General features: G+C 39.0%; 2 protein-coding genes across 11 annotated transcripts in view; one reads left to right on the top strand and one right to left on the bottom strand.

The window, feature by feature from the left end:
- LOC138321169 (mechanosensory protein 2-like) overlaps nucleotides 1-19,682 on the bottom strand; it is a 90,975-nt gene that overhangs the window by 52,353 nt on the left and 18,940 nt on the right. For 6 of the 10 annotated variants that reach the window (XM_069264650.1, XM_069264649.1, XM_069264651.1 and 3 more), the window contains exons 2-5: nucleotides 8,565-8,683; nucleotides 8,262-8,334; nucleotides 7,668-7,750; nucleotides 155-358 (exon numbers count right to left, since the gene is read on the bottom strand). In XM_069264650.1, the coding sequence (XP_069120751.1) occupies nucleotides 155-358; nucleotides 7,668-7,750; nucleotides 8,262-8,334; nucleotides 8,565-8,683 (479 nt within the window). Of the gene's footprint in view, nucleotides 1-154; nucleotides 359-7,667; nucleotides 7,751-8,261; nucleotides 8,335-8,564; nucleotides 8,684-11,828; nucleotides 11,978-16,393; nucleotides 18,071-19,682 lie in introns of those variants that run through there. The other 4 variants (XM_069264645.1, XM_069264644.1, XM_069264643.1 and 1 more) reach the window with 4 other exon arrangements.
- The window catches only part of LOC138321168 (band 7 protein AGAP004871-like), a 70,694-nt gene continuing 70,086 nt past the window's right edge, over nucleotides 19,075-19,682 (top strand). Inside the window, exon 1 of the mRNA XM_069264641.1 lies at nucleotides 19,075-19,386. The gene's annotated coding sequence lies outside the window, so the exon portion shown is untranslated. The remainder of the gene's footprint in view (nucleotides 19,387-19,682) is intronic.

Raw genomic sequence — 19,682 nt, 5'->3', positions numbered from 1 at the left:
AGAAATATACATGTACATAAAAGGGACTAAAAGGCCTGATTCTGAGAAATAGTGAACTAAATAAAGTCTCAATAGCAGTTAAGTGCTAATATGTAGAAGTATGCCAACACTGTTGAATGCCATAATTCTAGCTGGGTACTGAGGGAACACAAACCTGCATCACATGACTGATTGATTCCCGCTCAGACAGGATTTCACTCAGATTTTTGGTGCCCAGAACATTTCGGAGGGTTGTTGCAGCAAGAAGACGTGTTGATCTGTTAGCATCTTCCACATTTGTTATGGACATTGTAGCATTCTGAACACGATAGTACACCACTGCATCCACAGCCACTGTCACAGAGTCTTTGGTCAGGACCTACAACATAAGACAAAGTCATATACAGTACATATAAACAGACAATATCATTTGTGTGAACACCAGTGGGAAGTTTATTTTTTGTCTTGGCCTAAGCTCAAGGCAGTGGATTGTCATTGTGGTGAAGGCTGTGAGAACGTTTGGTATCTACTTGTCTGGATAGACCCTGGGGAAAGTTAGTGTCAAATGTTTAGACCTACATGTCTATTGAATAGGCATATGTTCTCAGAAAACTTCATTATGGCTTAAACTCTGAAGAAACATTTTGTTCATTGGCTCCAAGTTAAATGCAGTATTATTGTCTGGAGGAGGCTATTGGTGATGCTTTTCTTTATCTGCTTGACCTAACACCATTAGTGTCTAATTGTCTGGCAACTCTCTGTGGAATATTGCTATTCAGTTGCTGGGCCTATGGTCTTAAAGTTGTTTTTTTAAATATGTCTGCTCTATACTCTGGAGGGAGTAGTAGTGTGTTTGTTAGGCTAAGGCCCTGAAGAATGATTATGCTCTTAGGAATTTTGATCTCAATTTGCTTGTCTTAAAGATGCTTCACCGCCGACAGAGCATTAATGATATTCATCATTTGAACAATAACTGGTGTTGAATCGTGTATATATATGCCTCATTAACACAAAAAATGAAATGAAATAATTTATTTCGCCTTTGATGCATGTACAATCAGTGCTTCATTCCATATAGGATATAGTGCCACTGAATTTTTTCAGGTTGCAATTAATTATTTGTCATATTTTTAACTTGAAGTAAAATTAGAAGCACAAACTTTTAAATGGTGGTTATGGTGTTAAGTAAGTAACTTTTGTAACTGAAGAAAAATACTAAATCGTCTGCTCCTGTTTTTGATAGAGAAATTATACCATTTGTCAGCTGTGGAGCATCTAGGCCCCCAGAAACAATGGCATTAATTTGTCTGGCCAGGACTAAGAGGCATTGGAGTGTCCATTTGCTTGGCCTTGTGGGAAAGAAGTCATTACCTTTGTGTTTTGGTGGCAGTGTCACACATTACACATTTAAGGGAGGAAGTATTGATCCTGGTAATGCCATGTCTTCTCTGTACCATAGACATAAATGTGTAAGTGGTCTATAACTCTCACAAATTATACACTCCCCGACACAGGACATCGCCCCTATAATCTAATCTAAAGGAACACAATTGATGGGGGGAGGAGAAGTTCTAACAGCAGTTTTTGGTTGTAAAAATCATAGATGAGATTTTCCTAAAAGTGCATTCTGAATATTCACGCTGATCAAAGGTATAAGGTCTTTCGTTTACCGGACTCTGAATGCCTACCCCTATCATAGGGTAGACCTATAGGTTTATAGGTCTCTGAATATCTACACCTTTCATAGAGTAGGCCTATAGGTTTACAGGTCTCTGAATATCTACACCTATCATAGGGTAGGCCTATAGGTTTATAGGTCTCTGAATATCTACCCCTATCATAGAGTAGGCCAATAGGTTTACAAGTCTCTGAATATCTACACCTATCATAGGGTAGGCCTATAGGTTTACAGGTGTCTGAATATCTACACCTATCATAGGGTAGGCCTATAGGTTTACAAGTCTCTGAATATCTACACCTATCATAGGGTAGGCCTATAGGTTTACAGGTGTCTTAATATCTACACCTATCATAGGTAGGCCTATAGGTTTATAGGTATCTGAATATCTATCCATATCATAGGGTAGGCCAATAGGTTTATAGGTCTCTGAATATCTATCCATATCATAGGGTAGGCCAATAGGTTTATAGGTCTCTGAATATCTACCCCTATCATAGAGTAGGCCAATAGGTTTATAGGTCTCTGAATATCTATCCATATCATAGGGTAGGCCTATAGGTTTATAGGTCTCTGAATATCTACACATATCATAGGGTAGGCCTATAGGTTTACATTACAGGTCTCTGAATATCTACACCTATCATAGGGTAGGCCTATAGGTATACAGGTCTCTGAATATCTACACCTATCATAGGGTAGGCATATAGGTTTACAGGTCTCTTGACTATCTATCCCTATCATAGGGTAGGCCTACAGGTTTACAAGTCTCTGAATATCTATTCATATCATAGGGTAGGCCTACAGGTTTACAGGTCTCTGAATATCTATCCATATCATAGGGTAGGCCTATAGGTTTACATTACAGGTCTCTGAATATCTACACCTATCATAGGGTAGGCCTACAGGTTTACATTACAGGTCTCTGAATATCTACACCTATCATAGGGTAGGCCTATAGGTTTATAGGTCTCTGAATATCTACACCTATCATAGGGTAGGCCTATAGGTTTATAGGTCTCTGAATATCTACACCTATCATAGGGTAGGCCTATAGGTTTATAGGTCTCTGAATATCTATCCATATCATAGGGTAGGCCTACAGGTTTACATTACAGGTCTCTGAATATCTACACCTATCATAGGGTAGGCCTATAGGTTTACAGGTGTCTGAATATCTATCCATATCATAGGGTAGGCCTATAGGTTTATAGGTCTCTGAATATCTACACATATCATAGGGTAGGCCTATAGGTTTACAGGTCTCTGAATATCTACACCTATCATAGGGTATGCCTATAGGTTTACAGGTCTCTGAATATCTATCCATATCATAGGGTAGGCCTATAGGTTTACATTACAGGTCTCTGAATATCTACACCTATCATAGGGTAGGCCTATAGGTTTATAGGTCTCTGAATATCTACACATATCATAGGGTAGGCCTATAGGTTTACAGGTCTCTGAATATCTACACCTATCATAGGGTAGGCCTATAGGTTTACAGGTCTCTGAATATCTACACCTATCATAGGGTAGGCCTATAGGTTTATAGGTCTCTGAATATCTACACATATCATAGGGTAGGCCTATAGGTTTATAGGTCTCTTGATATCTACACCTATCATAGGGTAGGCCTATAGGTTTATAGGTCTCTTGATATCTACACCTATCATAGGGTAGGCCTATAGGTTTATAGGTCTCTTGATATCTACACCTATCGTAGGGTTGACCTAAAGGTTGACAGGTTTAACATTTCACCACTAGACATCTCAGTTGCAAGTTACTTATAGGTCAGTGTTATTTCCTTTGCCATTTTGTCTTTCCTTCACTATCAAATCTATGTGTTTAATGACTTTGCCTGTTGCAGGGACATGAGACACACATATACCCCATTAGTAGTAGCTTCAGAAAGTTAGTCTACCAAAGTCTAATAGAAAGTTCTAACAGTTGATATCTAGTCCCAGAAACTCTAAGGATTTTTTAGTAACAGGAAATCGTGCAATGTCAAGGAGCCAAAGAAAAGCTGGAATACCAAGCAAAAACACTAAACAAAAAAGTTGCTTCTTGGCAAGTGCTCAATTTGGGTTTTGACCTTATAAGACAGAGTTAAATGGCTGGACTGTGCTTGCCTGATACTGTGTCATATTGTGCTGACGTATTCAACAACTATGACAGAGTGATTCAATGTTAGGATTTCATGTGCTAATTTGCAGTATGTGATGCTAATTAACTTTGCAAATAAAACATAAAAAGAAATAAAAACCTGTTGTTTTAATAAAATTTGAATTAAAGGATTGAAATTTATCGGTCAGGTGTTTGAATCTCTTTAAGGATACATACACAGAGATGTTATCTTTTAGCTGTTATCACTGAGAGGGAGTGAACATGTTTACATGCTACAACTAATTAAGGAACTTGTTTGTTTTTATCCCTAAGAGATAGCAACATGTTTGTTAATGTCAATTCTCAGTATCTGATCGACATGCTGGAAAACAGGGATAGAATCAAACGGTCCGGTTACACCAATCATTGGGGGCTAGTTGGTCTTAAACTGTAATGGAATGACAAGATCCAGTGACACCAATCACTGCGGACTAGTCAGTCTAAAACTGAAATGAAATCACAAGGTCCAGTAACACCAATCATGGGGACTAGTCAGTCTAAAACTGAAATGGAATCACAAGGTCCAGTAACACCAATCACTGCGGACTAGTCAGTCTAAAACTGAAATGAAATCACAAGGTTCAGTAGCACCAATCATTGTGGACTAGTCAGTCTAAAACTGAAATGGAATCACAAGGTCCAGTAACACCAATCACTGCGGACAAGTCGGTCTAAAACTGTGATGGAATCACCAGGTCCAGTAGCACCAATCATTGTGGACTAGTCAGTCCAAAACTGTAATGGAATCACACCAGGTCCAGTAACACCAATCACTGCGGACAAGTCGGTCTAAAACTGTGATGGAATCACAAGGTCCAGTAACACCAATCATTGGGGACTAGTCGGTCTAAAACTGTGATGGAATCACAAGGTCCAGTAACACCAATCATTGGGGACTAGTCAGTCTAAAACTGTGATGGAATCACAAGGTCCAGTAACACCAATCATTGGGACTAGTCGGTCTAAAACTGTGATGGAATCACAAGGTCCAGTAACACCAATCATGGGGACTAGTCGGTCTAAAACTGTGATGGAATCACAAGGTCCAGTAACACCAATCATTGGGGACTAGTCAGTCTAAAACTGTGATGGAATCACAAGGTCAGTAACACCAATCATGGGGACTAGTGGGTCTAAAACTGTGATGGAATCACAAGGTCAGTAACACCAATCATGGGGACTAGTGGGTCTAAAACTGTGATGGAATCACAAGGTCCAGTAACACCAATCATTGCGGACTAGTCAGTCTAAAACTGTGATGGAATCACAAGGTCCAGTAACACCAATCATTGTGGACTAGTCAGTCTAAAACTGAAATGGAATCACAAGGTCCAGTAACACCAATCATGGGGACTAGTCAGTCTAAAACTGTGATGGAATCACAAGGTCCAGTAACACCAATCATGGGGACTAGTCAGTCTAAAACTGTGATGGAATCACAAGGTCCAGTAACACCAATCATGGGGACTAGTCAGTCTAAAACTGTGATGGAATCACAAGGTCAGTAACACCAATCATGGGGACTAGTGGGTCTAAAACTGTGATGGAATCACAAGGTCAGTAACACCAATCATGGGGACTAGTGGGTCTAAAACTGTGATGGAATCACAAGGTCCAGTAACACCAATCATGGGGACTAGTGGGTCTAAAACTGTGATGGAATCACAAGGTCAGTAACACCAATCATGGGGACTAGTGGGTCTAAAACTGTGATGGAATCACAAGGTCAGTAATACCAATCATGGGGACTAGTGGGTCTAAAACTGTGATGGAATCACAAGGTCAGTAATACCAATCATGGGGACTAGTTGGTCTAAAACTGTGATGGAATCACAAGGTTCAGTAGCACCAATCATTGGAAACTAGTGGGTCTTAAACTGTTATGGAATCACAAGGTCAGTAACACCAATCATTGGGGACTAGTCGGTATAAAACTGTGATGGAATCACAAGGTCCAGTAACACCAATCATTGGGGACTAGCGGGTCTAAAACTGTGATGGAATGACAAGGTCCAGTAGCACAAATCATTGGGGACTAGTCAGTCTAAAACTGTGATGGAATGACAAGGTCCAGTAGCACAAATCATTGGGGACTAGTCAGTCTAAAACTGTGATGGAATCACAAGGTCAGTAACACCAATCATTGCAGACTAGTCAGTCTAAAACTGTGATGGAATTACAAGGTCAGTAACACAAATCATGGGGACTAGTTGGTCTAAAACAGTGATGGAATTACAAGGTCAGTAACACAAATCATGGGGACTAGTTGGTCTAAAACAGTGATGGAATCACAAGGTCGGTAACACCAATCACACCAATGGGGACTAGTTGGTCTAAAACTGTGATGGAATCACAAGGTCAGTAATACCAATCATGGGGACTAGTGGGTCTAAAACTGTGATGGAATCACAAGGTCAGTAATACCAATCATGGGGACTAGTCGGTCTAAAACTGTGATGGAATCACAAGATCCAGTAACACCAATCATTGCGGACTAGTCAGTCTAAAACTGTGATGGAATCACAAGGTCAGTAACACCAATCATTGTGGACTAGTCAGTCTTAAACTGAAATGGAATCACAAGGTCCAGTAACACCAATCATTGCGGACTAGTCAGTCTAAAACTGTAATGGAATCACAAGGTCCAGTAGCACCAATCATTGGGAACTAGTGGGTCTAAAACTATGATGAATCACAAGGTCCAGTAACACCAATCATTGCGGACTTGTGGGTCTAAAATGGTGATGGAATCACAAGGTCCAGTAACATCAATCATTGGGACAAGTCGGTCTAAAAATGTGATGGAATCACAAGGTCAGTAAAACCAATCATTCGGGACTAGTGGGTCTAAAACTGTGATGGAATCACAAGGTCTAGTAACAACAATCATGGGTACTAGTCGGTCTAAAACTGTGATGGAATCACAAGGTCAGTAACACCAATCATGGAGACAAGTCGGTCTAAAACTGTGATGGAATCACAAGGTCAGTAACACCAATCATGGGGACTAGTGGGTCTAAAACTGTGATAGAATCACAAGGTCAGTAATACCAATCATGGGGACTAGTTTGTCTAAAACTGGGATGGAATTAGTGTTCTGCTACCAGCCACCATAATTAACACGTGGGGCTTAAATCCCTAGATCCATCCATTAATTACAGTTGACCAGGGTGTCTGAGTCAGTCCTCAGGGGAACACCAGATATTGATCAGGAAAATTGAGTAAAATGATGCTCCAAAACCAATATCCAATTATGACATTTTTATGAGATATAAAGCAGATTAGAGAATTGGATTCTGAAGTGAGAAAATAGTTTGCTGATAATGATATCCATCGGATGATGGCCGATATAGAAAAATTTGATTCTGTTAGAACAACACAATCTGAGAATCATTCCTTTGACAAACAATTTATAAACACCATTTTGTCCTTGCTGTATGCTTTGTTCTAACAGTGCTATATTTTATACACGCTGTGTCACCGATTTATTCCCATGTATCGTAGATCAATACTATGTATATAGCAGACATGTCTGATACAGACAATAATGGCTGTATCTCCATGTTTTCCTTACTAAGTTACTAAGTTTGTGGAATGATGGGAATATAATGTTATTTTATGCACCAGAGCTTATCATACAAATATTACCACATTACAACTTTATTTTGCTACACAACAAAAGATAACATATTACATTGTCTAGCAAGCGAGGACTCATTTTCAAGCAATAACCAAACTGATTTTCATGAAATTTTCTCTGAGTTTTCTTCAGCAATTTCTGAAATCCTAACAAATCTTATTTACAAATTGTTTCTTTAGTCTTTCTTTGAAGTCTGAGGCTTACCTCTTGAGGAGGAACATCGAAGGACACAGTTCGTATATCCACTTTGGTGTAGGAGTCAATACATGGCATGATGAAGAAAAGACCTGTACAGAACATTACATAGAAAACATTACTATTTTCTTCTTCAATTTCATTATTTTCAGTTTTTTAATGGTAATTTAATAACATCACTTAATAGTTTGTAATGACTTTAAATAAACAAATTAACCAATGACATCACCTCATAATGCACATATTTGAATGCATTAAACAGACATTTCAAACCTGTGATCTTCCATATCAGTTGGCAATGCACATCATCTAAAGGTGATTCAGGTAAATATATATTTATGATTATTTTAAAGGCTCAAAATAACCATCCAGTGTCTTTTATATCTTGAATTTTTAAAAGATCCATTACTACCTGCTTTAACATTACTGCAGAACTTCAACATTTGAACAGACTGATATAAAGAAATTGCATGAACAATAGGAACTGTTTTAGCAGAAAGAGCAGATGGAAATAGGTGAAGAGGATGGGAGGAGAGGCGGAGATGATGGACATGGTATTAGGGGCCAGTGGCTGATAGGGAAGGGGGAGGGTATTATACAAACCTGGGCCTTTGGCTCCCCCTTTGACCAGTCGACCCAATCTAAATATAACAGCTCTTTCATATTCCTGGACCACCTGTTGATAAAACCATTTACAATAAAATCAAACAGTACAGATCAATACAATGTACGATACTGGCATTCATGAAAATATGCTGTCTTATTCATTTTCAAAGAAAAAATTCTGAAAAAAATACAACACAATATTTCAAAATTACTAATCCCATTGAAAATTGATGACTATCATGGGCAAGAGCCAAGAGGATTAGACTATATTAATTAGGTTGTCAATACTGGTTCTCTTACCTTGATACAAAGGCACAGAGAGAATGGGAAGGTACAGGCGATCACTAGGAGGGACAGGAACCAGAGGATGTAACCACAGCAACCAACAGACCCGCCATCATTGGCTCCGTCAGCTCGGACTGCAAAAAACAAATCCACATGTTAGAGGCAACTAGTACTGACAGGCATTTACTATAAATATCCATGTAACATTAATTCTTGTACTTATGTTCCAGTGGATTTCCTCCCTGACAAGTATACCCAATAAAAAAATCCTTGTCCATCTCCATGTTGTGAGCTTGAAACCCACATGTTGCCAGATACTGAACACAGGTCGGTGGTTTTCCCCCCACATAATCTGACTTCCAGTAGGGTGATCAGATATGACAATGATGGACAAACTACAATTACCACCACCTCATGACCATGTAAAGTTGAGATTGCAGGATGGTTCTATTCCATAAAACTGAAAGGACTGGTGCCTTACATACTGACTAAGTCAAACAAACACAATTTCTAAATACAATGTAAACTATGTTATATTGTGTAAATTGACCTCAAGACCATGAATCTTTCTTGAGTTTGAGGTCAAACCCTGGGATTCTTTCTTAAATTTGAGGTCAAACCCTAGGTGTCTTAAAGAACGAGCTATTTCAAGACCACAGATATCACCATTGACATTGGGTACCACTATACTCTTCAGCAATACCAGACATCACTTCTTTAGATACAATTTTACAATACATACCACTCCAGAATTTTACATAATGCACCAATATTAGTTATTCTACTGCTTTCTTCAAAACTCATGTCTTATAACATATCAACAATGTGCTCTAAATTTCAAATCTATTTGCTGTTTGCAACATGCAACTCTCTCCAGAAATCTACATGGCTGTGCCATCTCCACTGCCCCAAAATTTTGTTTTTTATCATTGTGTGTGGTAATTTCCAATAAGAAATCTTTATTGTACGTGTCTCGTCCAATATCCCCATCCTCCATTCTTACTCTTAGTATCTTGTATTTATTCAGGTATACTCCTATATCAGTGAATATTGACTGGTTGCAATTGCAGTAATTCCTCTGTAATGAACACCAGGGATTTTGTTTATGTTTTAATGTCACTGTTATCAGACAGGATTGTATATAAATGCCTGTTTATGTTGATCAGTGGCTGTTTTACGTACTATCCCTGTCTGGGTACATACCACATGCTGATCTACACACATATATAACATTCTGCCCTAAATCAAACGAACATATACACATTTCCCAGTTGGCCTAGTGATTCTTTTTTAATGATTTCCCATTACAGAATCAACACCTGTGCTGCCAAATGTACCCATCCAGACACACTACTGATGGTAAGCTGCTGTTGGTAGGAGGAAGCGACTCAGCTGTTACCGGCAAGTGTCCCAAGGTGTAGGGTGTTTACCAATATTATTATTTGTGTAGTCCTCCACCTCGGATTCAAGTTTAAATTCAATGAGAGGCAGTTGCTAGGTACCAAAAGTAGGTCAGTAGTTTTTCTCAGAGTACTCTGAATTTCCCCCATCTCCTTAACATGCTGTCTAGTGTACACATCCAGATATATGGATGGTATGGGAAAGCATCTCTGTTACTTGAGGTAAGCTTAAATTGTGAGGAATTCATTATGTCAAATTTATGAACCACTCATTAAATTCTCTTTGTGCAATGTCTTTGAAAATCAGAATGGAGTAGTTGCCAGGTGCTGGTCATAGGTTGCTTGTTTGATTAATTAATTTTCTCCAGTGACTCTATCAGCTATATAGCTGGCATTCCTTCACCATCAAGACCTAGCACGTCCTAAAATAATCCCCATGGTTGTTGGTATAGGACCTACAGTGAACCAACTTTCTTTCACACATGCGATTTACTATAGCAAATTTCTCAAATTAATTTCGAGAAATTAATCCCTAAGAACTAACATCAACTTTGTTTTAATTAAAAGGTATTTTCATTCAATTAAAAAAAATAATCTTGTTAAAATTAATTTGCAATGAAAATCTGAAATCGCAAAATTTAGTAGTTACTAGGTAAGGAAAGTTGGTATACAGGAAGCAAAATTAAAAAAATGTCAACTGAAATGACACTAATTGCGAATGATTGGGGTAGAATACTTTCCTGATATTTATATATATATAATTAATAAGTTATAGAGCCTTATGGGTATCAGACTCACATCTCTTGTGGAATCAGCCATTTTATAGCTTTAAGTTTAAAGCCAAATAAACATTCTCAGATATAAATTGAGTTACTACATGATTTTGAATTGAACTTAAAACTAAGATATCAATATTTTCACATCGCTATATTACTTTGAATGCAATCAACTCATTTCAAACAAAGATTAATTATCAAATGTAAAACCTTAAACATATTGGTAAGTAAAGAAATACAAGAAATGAAGAACTGAATCCATGTATGTGATACATGGACACATATGATGAAATGCCATCTGGAATGTAAGAAATGTTTATTAAGGTTTACGTCCTATTAACAGCCAAGGTCATTTAAGGACGGCCTCCCATGTACGCGATGTGTTGTTTGTGTGACTGTATGTTTGGAGAGGTTATGGGACATTTTTGTTGTGTCTTCTTGTAACAATGGAACTCTTGCCTTTTTGATAGTGATTTAGTACTAAAGCATGCTGCCGAAGACACCAAGCAATACATCCCACCTGGTCACATTATAAAGACACCAAGCAATACACCCCACCTGGTCACATTATACTGACAACGGAGGAACCAGTCGTCCCACTCCCTTAATGCTGAGCACTAAGCAGGAGCAGAAACTACCACTTTTATAGACTTTGGTGTATCTTGGCCAGGGGATAGAACTCAGAGTCTACCTCACAGAGGGGGGGGGAGGCTCCATAGAAGGCCAAAAGTGAGGTGGTGTTAAAGGAGACGATAGAAAGAGTTAGAAAGAAGAGAGAATTATAAATTAAGATCCCAAATTGAGTTGCCTTTTGCAATCATGCAATGGGGACAGCATGCAGATACATTTCTAATGCTCTACCTGTATGGCAATGTAAGAAATGTTAGAGTTATAAATATAACTGTCATTTAATTACAAAACTTATATGACTGCACAATAACACAGATACAGGAGATTTACTACTAATACAGTGTCTGTAGAATTGTAAGAAACTTGTACATGAAATGTAAGAATCATCCTCATCATATCACCAATAATAGACATGTAAATAAACATAAGTAAAGAGAATAAGATGGTGTTTAGTTCTATGTTTGAATACTTACAATCCTCCAGACGGACAGTATGTGCCACTTTTTTCTCTAGCATATTGAAACCTAAACACTACTGCTCTGCTATCCACTGTTTACATGGTCTGGTGTGTGTTTACATGTGTTACAGCCCTCCTCCAGTATAAGACATGTTTAATTACAGATATAAACCCCCAGTGGTCCTGAGGCTGTAGGTATGCTGCTCCCACTAATCCTCTGTGGAGTGCCACCCATTCCAGGACAATAACACACACTGCTGGCATCAAGCTTCATGCCTTGTTAGCTTGACAACATTCCAAACAAAATCCACACCCCATTACTACAGCTACCGGGTGCAAATTTTCCTAATTTTTGTACTTTAACCTTTCAGACAGCAATCACATTAATATGATATTATGGATCAATGAAAATAAAAGTATATCTAAAGGATAATTGAAACATCAAAAATACAATAAATGATTTCAGTGTGTTAAGCTTGCAACCTTTATACGTTGTTGGATATAAGGATGAATTGTCACTATCTATATCCCTCTAGGCCATAGTTGTACATGTAACAATGGGTAACAGAATTAGTACTAGCCCTAGGGCAGAGGTTCAATTATACAGGTCCATCTGCCTACTCCCTGTAGTGTCAAAATTACAAAGGAGAAGGATAACAAGGCAAAAGGATTCCTTTATCTTACCAAATTGACCTGTCCAGAAATGATCCATTCAGGAAGGGTAATGGTATAAAAGGCAGAAAAACTCATTAACAGCAATATGGGTGCATTATCACCCCATAGAATATATTCTTAGAGGAATTGGTCATGCAAGCATGGTTAACATAAAAGCAAAATCCAATCTTTATATATATTGACAACAAGAGATCCCAGAGGGATCTTGGCACCCACCAAAGAATGATCTATGTCTGACAGTGGAAAGATGGATCTTTTCAAACTTTTTCAAACATACTACATATAAAATTTGAGACAAAATCGCTTAAGTACTTTCTAACAAATAGCAGTAACAAACTTCAACTATCAAAATTCAAGATGGCTCCTTGGTGGCCATCTTGTTGATCAATAGGTCCCAATTTGCAATATGCACAACCTACATATGAATGTTGAGACAGATCCCTTCAGTACTTTCTGAGAAATAGCAATTACAAGAATTGTTAACGTACGGACGGACTGACGGGTGGAAGGACGGACAACGGACCACGGACAAAATGCGATTTGAATAGCCCACGATCTGATGATGGTGGGCTAAAAATGAGAGAAGAAAATATAACAATCAGACCAGGATTTGAACCCAGGACCTCCCAACACAAGTCGAGTGCTCTACAGACTGGAATACCTGCTCACCAATGAAAGACCCAGTCTAATCCCGTTACCTTCCTCCCTCCTTTTTCAAAATCTTTGCTCTTGCCCTGAAAGACATACAAGACCCCTATACCACCATCATGGGTATTTTAGTTTGGCATCAAGTTTGTAACAGGAGAGAAGAAAATGTAGGGGCCAGACCAGGATTTAAACTTAGTGAGATCTTCGAACAATATCCGAATGCCCTAACAGACTGAGTTACCAGTCACAGATGTTCGACCCAGTCCAATCCTATATAACACCTATATGAGAATCATATATATAAGTGTCCAACCCCTCCAGCCCTAAAACAACAATTGGTGAGGGACATGGAGGTAGTCAGATCTCTAGGTAGATGTTTTCAAAATACATGTTGGTGAAGGTGATCGGTGTGGTGGGAGGGACAAGGGTTGGTGGTCAGATATTATCATGTGGTGGTGGTGATGATGTTGATGATAGTTGTGTGGTGGTTGAGGGAATGGTGAAGTGTAGTGTGAGATTTAAATATGATTGTGGTGGTGAGATGGATGCAGATGGTGGCGGTAATGGTAGGTGGTGTTGTAGTGGATTCCTGTGTGAGTGGATATTGTAATGTTATTTTGTGGTGATTGTGTTAGGTGGTGGTGGTATTGTGTGGTGATTGTGTTAGGTGGTGGTGGTGATTGTGTTAGGTGATGTTTTTATTGAGTGGTTGTGATTGTGTTAGGTGGTGGTGGTGTGTGTTGTGTTAGGTGGTGGTGGTGATATTGTTTATGTGTGTATTGTGATTGTGTTAAATGGTGGTGGTATTGTGTTAGATGATGGTGGTATTGAGTGGTGATTGTGTTAGGTGGTGGTGGTACTGTGTGGTGATTGTGTGTGTTGTATTGTGTTAATGGTGGTGGTATTGTGTGGTGATTGTGTTAGGTGGTGGTTGGTATTGTGTTAGTGGTGGTGTGTATTGTGTGGTGATTGTGTTAGGTGGTGGTGGTATTGTGTGGTGATTGTGTTAGGTGGTGGTGGTGTATTGTGTTAAGTGGTGGTGGTATTGTGTGGTGATTGTGTTAGGTGGTGGTGGCATTGTGTTAGGTAGTGGTGGTATTGCGTGGTGATTGTGTTGGTGGTGGTGGTGATTGTGTTAGGTGGTGGTGGTATTGTGTTAGTGGTGGTGGTATTGTGTGGTGATTGTGTTAGGTGGTGGTGGTATTGTGTGGTGTGTGGTTTGTGGTGGTGTATGTGTATTGTGTTTGTGTGGTATTGTGTGGTGATTGTGTTAGTGGTGGTGGTAAGTGGTGATTGTGTTAGGTGGTGGTGGTATTGAGTGGTGATTGTGTTAGGTGGTGGTGGTATTGTGTTAGGTGATGGTGGTATTGTGTTAGGTGGTGGTGGGTGTATTGTGTTAGGTGATGGTGTTGTGTTAGGTGGTGGTGGTATTGTGTGGTGATTGTGTTAGATGTGGTGGTGTTTGTGTTAGTGTGATGGTGGTATTGTGTTAGGTGGTGGTGGTATTGAGTGGTGATTGTGTTAGGTGGTGGTGGTTGTTGTGTTAGGTGATGGTGGTATTGTGTTAGGTGATGTTGGTATTGAGTGGTGATTGTGTTAGGTGTAGGTGGTGTTGTGTTAGGTGTGGTGATTGTGTTAGGTGATGGTGGTATTGAGTGGTGATTGTGTTAGGTGGTGGTGGTGTTGTGTGTTAGGTGATGGTGGTATTTGATGTGATTGTGATGGTGGTGTTGGTGGTGTTGGTGTGTGTGGTTGGTGTTGTGTGTAGGTGATGGTGGTATTGAGTGGTGATTGTGTTAGGTGTGGTGGTATGATGTGTTGTGTTAGGTGGTGGTGGTGTTGTGTTAGGTGGTGGTGGTATTGTGTAGGTGATGTTTGTATTGAGTGGTGATTGTGTTAGGTGGTGGTGGTATTGTGTTGTGTTAGGTGGTGGTGGTATTGTGCTAGGTGGTGGTGATATTGTGTGGTGATTGTGTGTAAGTGATGGTGGTTATTGAGCGGTGGTATTGTGTTAGGTGGTGGTGGTGTTGTGTAAGGTGGTGGTGTATGTGGGTGATTGTGTAAGGTGATGTTTGTATTGAGTGGTGATTGTGTTAGGTGGTGTGGTGTTGTGATGGTGGTATGGTGTGGTGATGTTTTATTGGTGGTGATTGTGTAGGTGTGGTGGTATTGTGTTAGTGGTGGTGGTATTGTGTAGGTGGTGGTGATATTGTGTGGTGATTGTGTTAGGTGGTGGTGGTATTGTGTTAGGTGGTGGTGGTATTGTGTTAGGTGATGGTGGCATTGTGTTAGGTGGTGGTGATTGTGTTAGGTGATGGTGGTATTGTGTTAGGTGGGTGGCATTGTGTTAGGTGATGGTGATATTGTGTGATGATTGTGTTAGATGGTGGTGGTATTGTGTGGTGATTGTGTTAGGTGGTGGTGGTATTGTGTTAGGTGGTGGTGGTATTGTGTGATGATTGTGTTAGGTGGTGGTGATATTTGTGTTAGGTGGTGGTGGTATTGTGTTTGGTGGTAGTGGTATTGTGTTAGGTGGTGGTGGCATTGTGTTAGGTGGTGGTGATATTGTGTTAGGTGGTGGTGGTATTGTGTTAGGTGGTGGTGGTATTGTGTTAGGTGGTGGTGGCATTGTGTTAGATGATGGTGATATTGTGTGATGATTGTGTTAGATGGTGGTGGTATTGTGTGATGATTGTGTTAGGTGGTGATGGTATTATGTGGTGATTGTGTTAGGTGGTGGTGGTATTGTGTTAGGTGGTGGTGGTATTGTGTAAAGTGTTAGGTGGTGGTGGTATCGTGTTAGGTGATGGTGATATTGTGTGATGATTGTGTTAGATGGTGGTGGTATCGTGTTAGGTGGTGGTGGTATTGTGTGGTGATTGTGTTAGGTGGTGGTGGTATTGTGTTAGGTGGTGGTGGTATTGTGTTAGGCGGTGGTGGTATTGTGTTAAGTGGTGGTGGTATAGTGTTAGGTGGTGGTATTTTGTTAGGTGATGGTGGTATTGTGTGATGATTGTGTTAGATGGTAGTGGTATCGTGTTAGGTAGTGGTGGTATTGTGTGGTGATTGTGTTAGGTGGTGGTGGTATTGTGTGATGATTGTGTTAGGTGGTGATGGTATTATGTGGTGATTGTGTTAGGTGGTGGTGGTATTGTGTTAGGTGGTGGTATTGTGTTAAGTGGTGATGGTAGGTGGTTGTAGTGGATTCCTGTGTGAGTGGATATTGTGGTGGTTTTGTGTGGTAATGGTGCCTATTACCTTTACGCTCTTTAGATGCTAGTTTATATGTCTCGCTTCTTTCTGTCATTGGTTCAGCATGTTTCCAAATGTCTTTCTGTTTGCCAAATTCCCAAGCATCTTCTTTGGCATCCCATAAATCCACTTCATTTTCCACAGTTTCGTAACCATGGTTTCTATCAGTATGTTGTTCAATCCCTTCAGTATTATCTCTTTCAGGCCATCTCTCACTTTTTATAACACTACTTTCCCAAGTGTCATCTTTAGCCTCAAACTCAGGATCAAGATCTTCCCAGTTATTTTCAAACTTGTTGATTTCCTGAACACTTTGACCTCTTGTGTCATAGCCTTGGTCAGTGTTGTCGTCATATCCATGGTTGATGTCAGACACATCGTGGCTGACAGGACGAAGGGACCTGTCATCAATTGCTATGGACTCAGCATTTCGGGCATGGAAACCAGGAAAAGAGCTGTGTAGACTGATCACAGATTTGTGTGGGCCACTGTTACCAGCCATTGGGCTTTAATTGTTGTCACAAAATCCTTCAATTGTCATTGTCACAAAAAAATTAACAAAACAGCAAATCACCACTCAGAATTTCCCCTTCGCAATGAACAGAATATATTATTACGAGTATGTCAGTAAATATACAGTACAGTTAACAATCCGGGTATAATTATTGCCATTTAACACCAAATGATCATGATTGTCCCCTGGGAATTATCCGTTAAACTGATTCCAGGTCACATGATTTGTAGACAAGTAAAAAATTGAGAAAAAGAACACCATGTGGTTATTTAACACAATTAATTTACTGTCACGTCAGGATGCCATTATTTAGTACAGCATTTATCACCTGGTTTTTACAACATTATATAATGAACTCGTTACTACTGTAACACATCAACACTCACTGTATCCATATACAAGTTGTTTAAACATGGTCATTGCTGTAATACAGTATTCCACATCCATTAAGCACTGAAATAAATTTCTCTTGAATATCACACTTGATGTCCTCATAAAAAACATCACTCACATCAGTTCACTGTTGTAATTCACACCTTGATTATTAGTCATTACCGGTGTGAATACAGGTAGCCATTTGACTTTACCTGTGTGTGTATTCCATGTTTACCATTAGTCTAGTGGACAAGACACGACCAGTACTCCACCCGTTTGTAGAGTACACCCACCTGACTATAGGTATACACAGCTGGGTAAATCACAGGTATATAAATACACATGTAGGTAAAGCAAGTATAGTCTTCAATAGACTATAAATAGAGCAAAACTCAATTTGAGGAGTAAAATGGTTTATAAAAAAAACACGTTTTCAATATCTGGTCATGGTTCTGTGGTTCGGCTTGTTGCTGACGATTAGGTGTGGTTTAAATATAAGTGATTATGAAGTATCCTCCCGAGTTTTACAGTTATATAGTACATTCCAAGGTAACTTTGGCTAGTCGCCGGCTGTCTGCAAAGTTTATCAAGTGTTTGACCGATTCGATTTCAAACACACAGGTAGACAGATAAATTGGCATTTGATCCTGTAATGACATATATCCTAGCTGGTCATGTGTGTAAATATCTCAAAGTAACTCCTTTGTAACAATTAATGTCATCCTACACAAAATATCATATCTACCAATGCTGTACAAATGTCAGTACTACCTGCAGGACATGTTACATTTCATGTTCATTTTATCATTTTAAGTTGTTTATATGCCAACCTTATGTAACTATTAAGTTGCATGTATGACCCTAAATGAAAATCTTTGCCCAAATAAAGTAGCTGACCTATGACCCTAACCTTTGTTTGGTTTAACGGCCTATGAACAGTCAGGGTTATTTAAATGACTGGGATCCCAGTTTTATCCAAAGGCATTGATTTAAAATGACGGGATCTTATGTATATAACTGGTGTTACATCCAGTGGTATTTCCCTGCCTCTATAATACATGTAGAGAGGGAAGAGTCTGGATCAAACAGAATAACATCAATGACATTTTAAAGGACATGCTAGGTTCAGGAGATGGAGAAAATTTAAGCCATATTACCTGAAGAAAAATGACCGACCTACAGTCAGAACCTAGCAACTGCTAAACATAGGATTCAAACTTAGGACCCAAGGTGGTTAAGGCTCATATGGTAATGTCGGAACATATCCCAACTGATGCCAAATTGAATTCGTTTATAAACTGGATGACCTATGACCCAATACCAGCTACACACAGGTAGCTGTTTGACCCTAAGACATATATATAATTTAGCCTCCTGATGTATATTTTTTTACTGTTCCAGATTAGTTTATTGTGCTAGGATCGGTGTTTCAACTCTCCTGGTAAACATTGTAAACAGAATCCTATTCTTATCAATATTATACAGACAGAATACTGTTTACCTTATAGGTTAGGAATCTACTACCGTACATGTGTACCACATACCCAGTCTGACCATTTCAATGTAGTGATGTAAATAAACTGGTGGTTTAATGGATTATAACTCTGCACCTTTTATATATATCAATGGTATATAGCCAACCTTAAATCTATATGTGTATAGCCGGGAAAGCTCCATATACCTTTAAAAGAAATTCAAAGTATATGTATACACTCCATTTACGAAGATCTATTTAACTCTGTCAAACTAAAGTAAATGTAAATATGTACGCTGTAGTTACCCCCACATACAATACATATATGCTTCATTTTGGTATTCAAGTCTGAATATTCTGGTCAATTAACGATTAATTTGACTTCTGTAGTTAATGCATTGATTGGTACTTTTAGGTCAGCACTGACCTGTAATGGACAGGTGACATTAGGGACATAGCGGTAATTTAATAATGGTAAAATGCTAGGTGACAGAGATACACACCGTTAACTATGGAGAATGTTGGGTGCTGGATGTGACAGAATATCACCAGGATTATAGACAGCAACATTGGGATTGTGGGATTATAGAGAATGCCAGACAAGTCTAGGTCCTAAAGGAATTATATCAGGACAAGGTAAGATCCTTTTACTAGAACAGACTTTGTGTCCATTAAAAGTTATAGGAAAGATCATCAGATACACAGTGGGCACATCATCGTTATACATGTATATCAGTGACCTACGATAAATCATTGTCATTATCATTAATTATCATTGAAAGATTCAGGTGACAAAATATGACTTGACATTTTAATTTGTTACCTATCACAAGTAGTCTCACAACTACAATCAGTGGGTGTATAAGCCCGAACTTTTTGGTAATCTGAAAATTGATATAACTAAATTATTTCCAAAACTGCAGTGTATAATA

This window comes from Argopecten irradians, chromosome 4, assembly GCF_041381155.1.
Source record: "Argopecten irradians isolate NY chromosome 4, Ai_NY, whole genome shotgun sequence".
Lineage (NCBI taxonomy): Eukaryota > Metazoa > Mollusca > Bivalvia > Pectinida > Pectinidae > Argopecten > Argopecten irradians.
The sequence above is the reverse complement of the archived record's forward strand: the minus strand, read 5'-3'. Positions and strand labels throughout refer to the sequence as shown.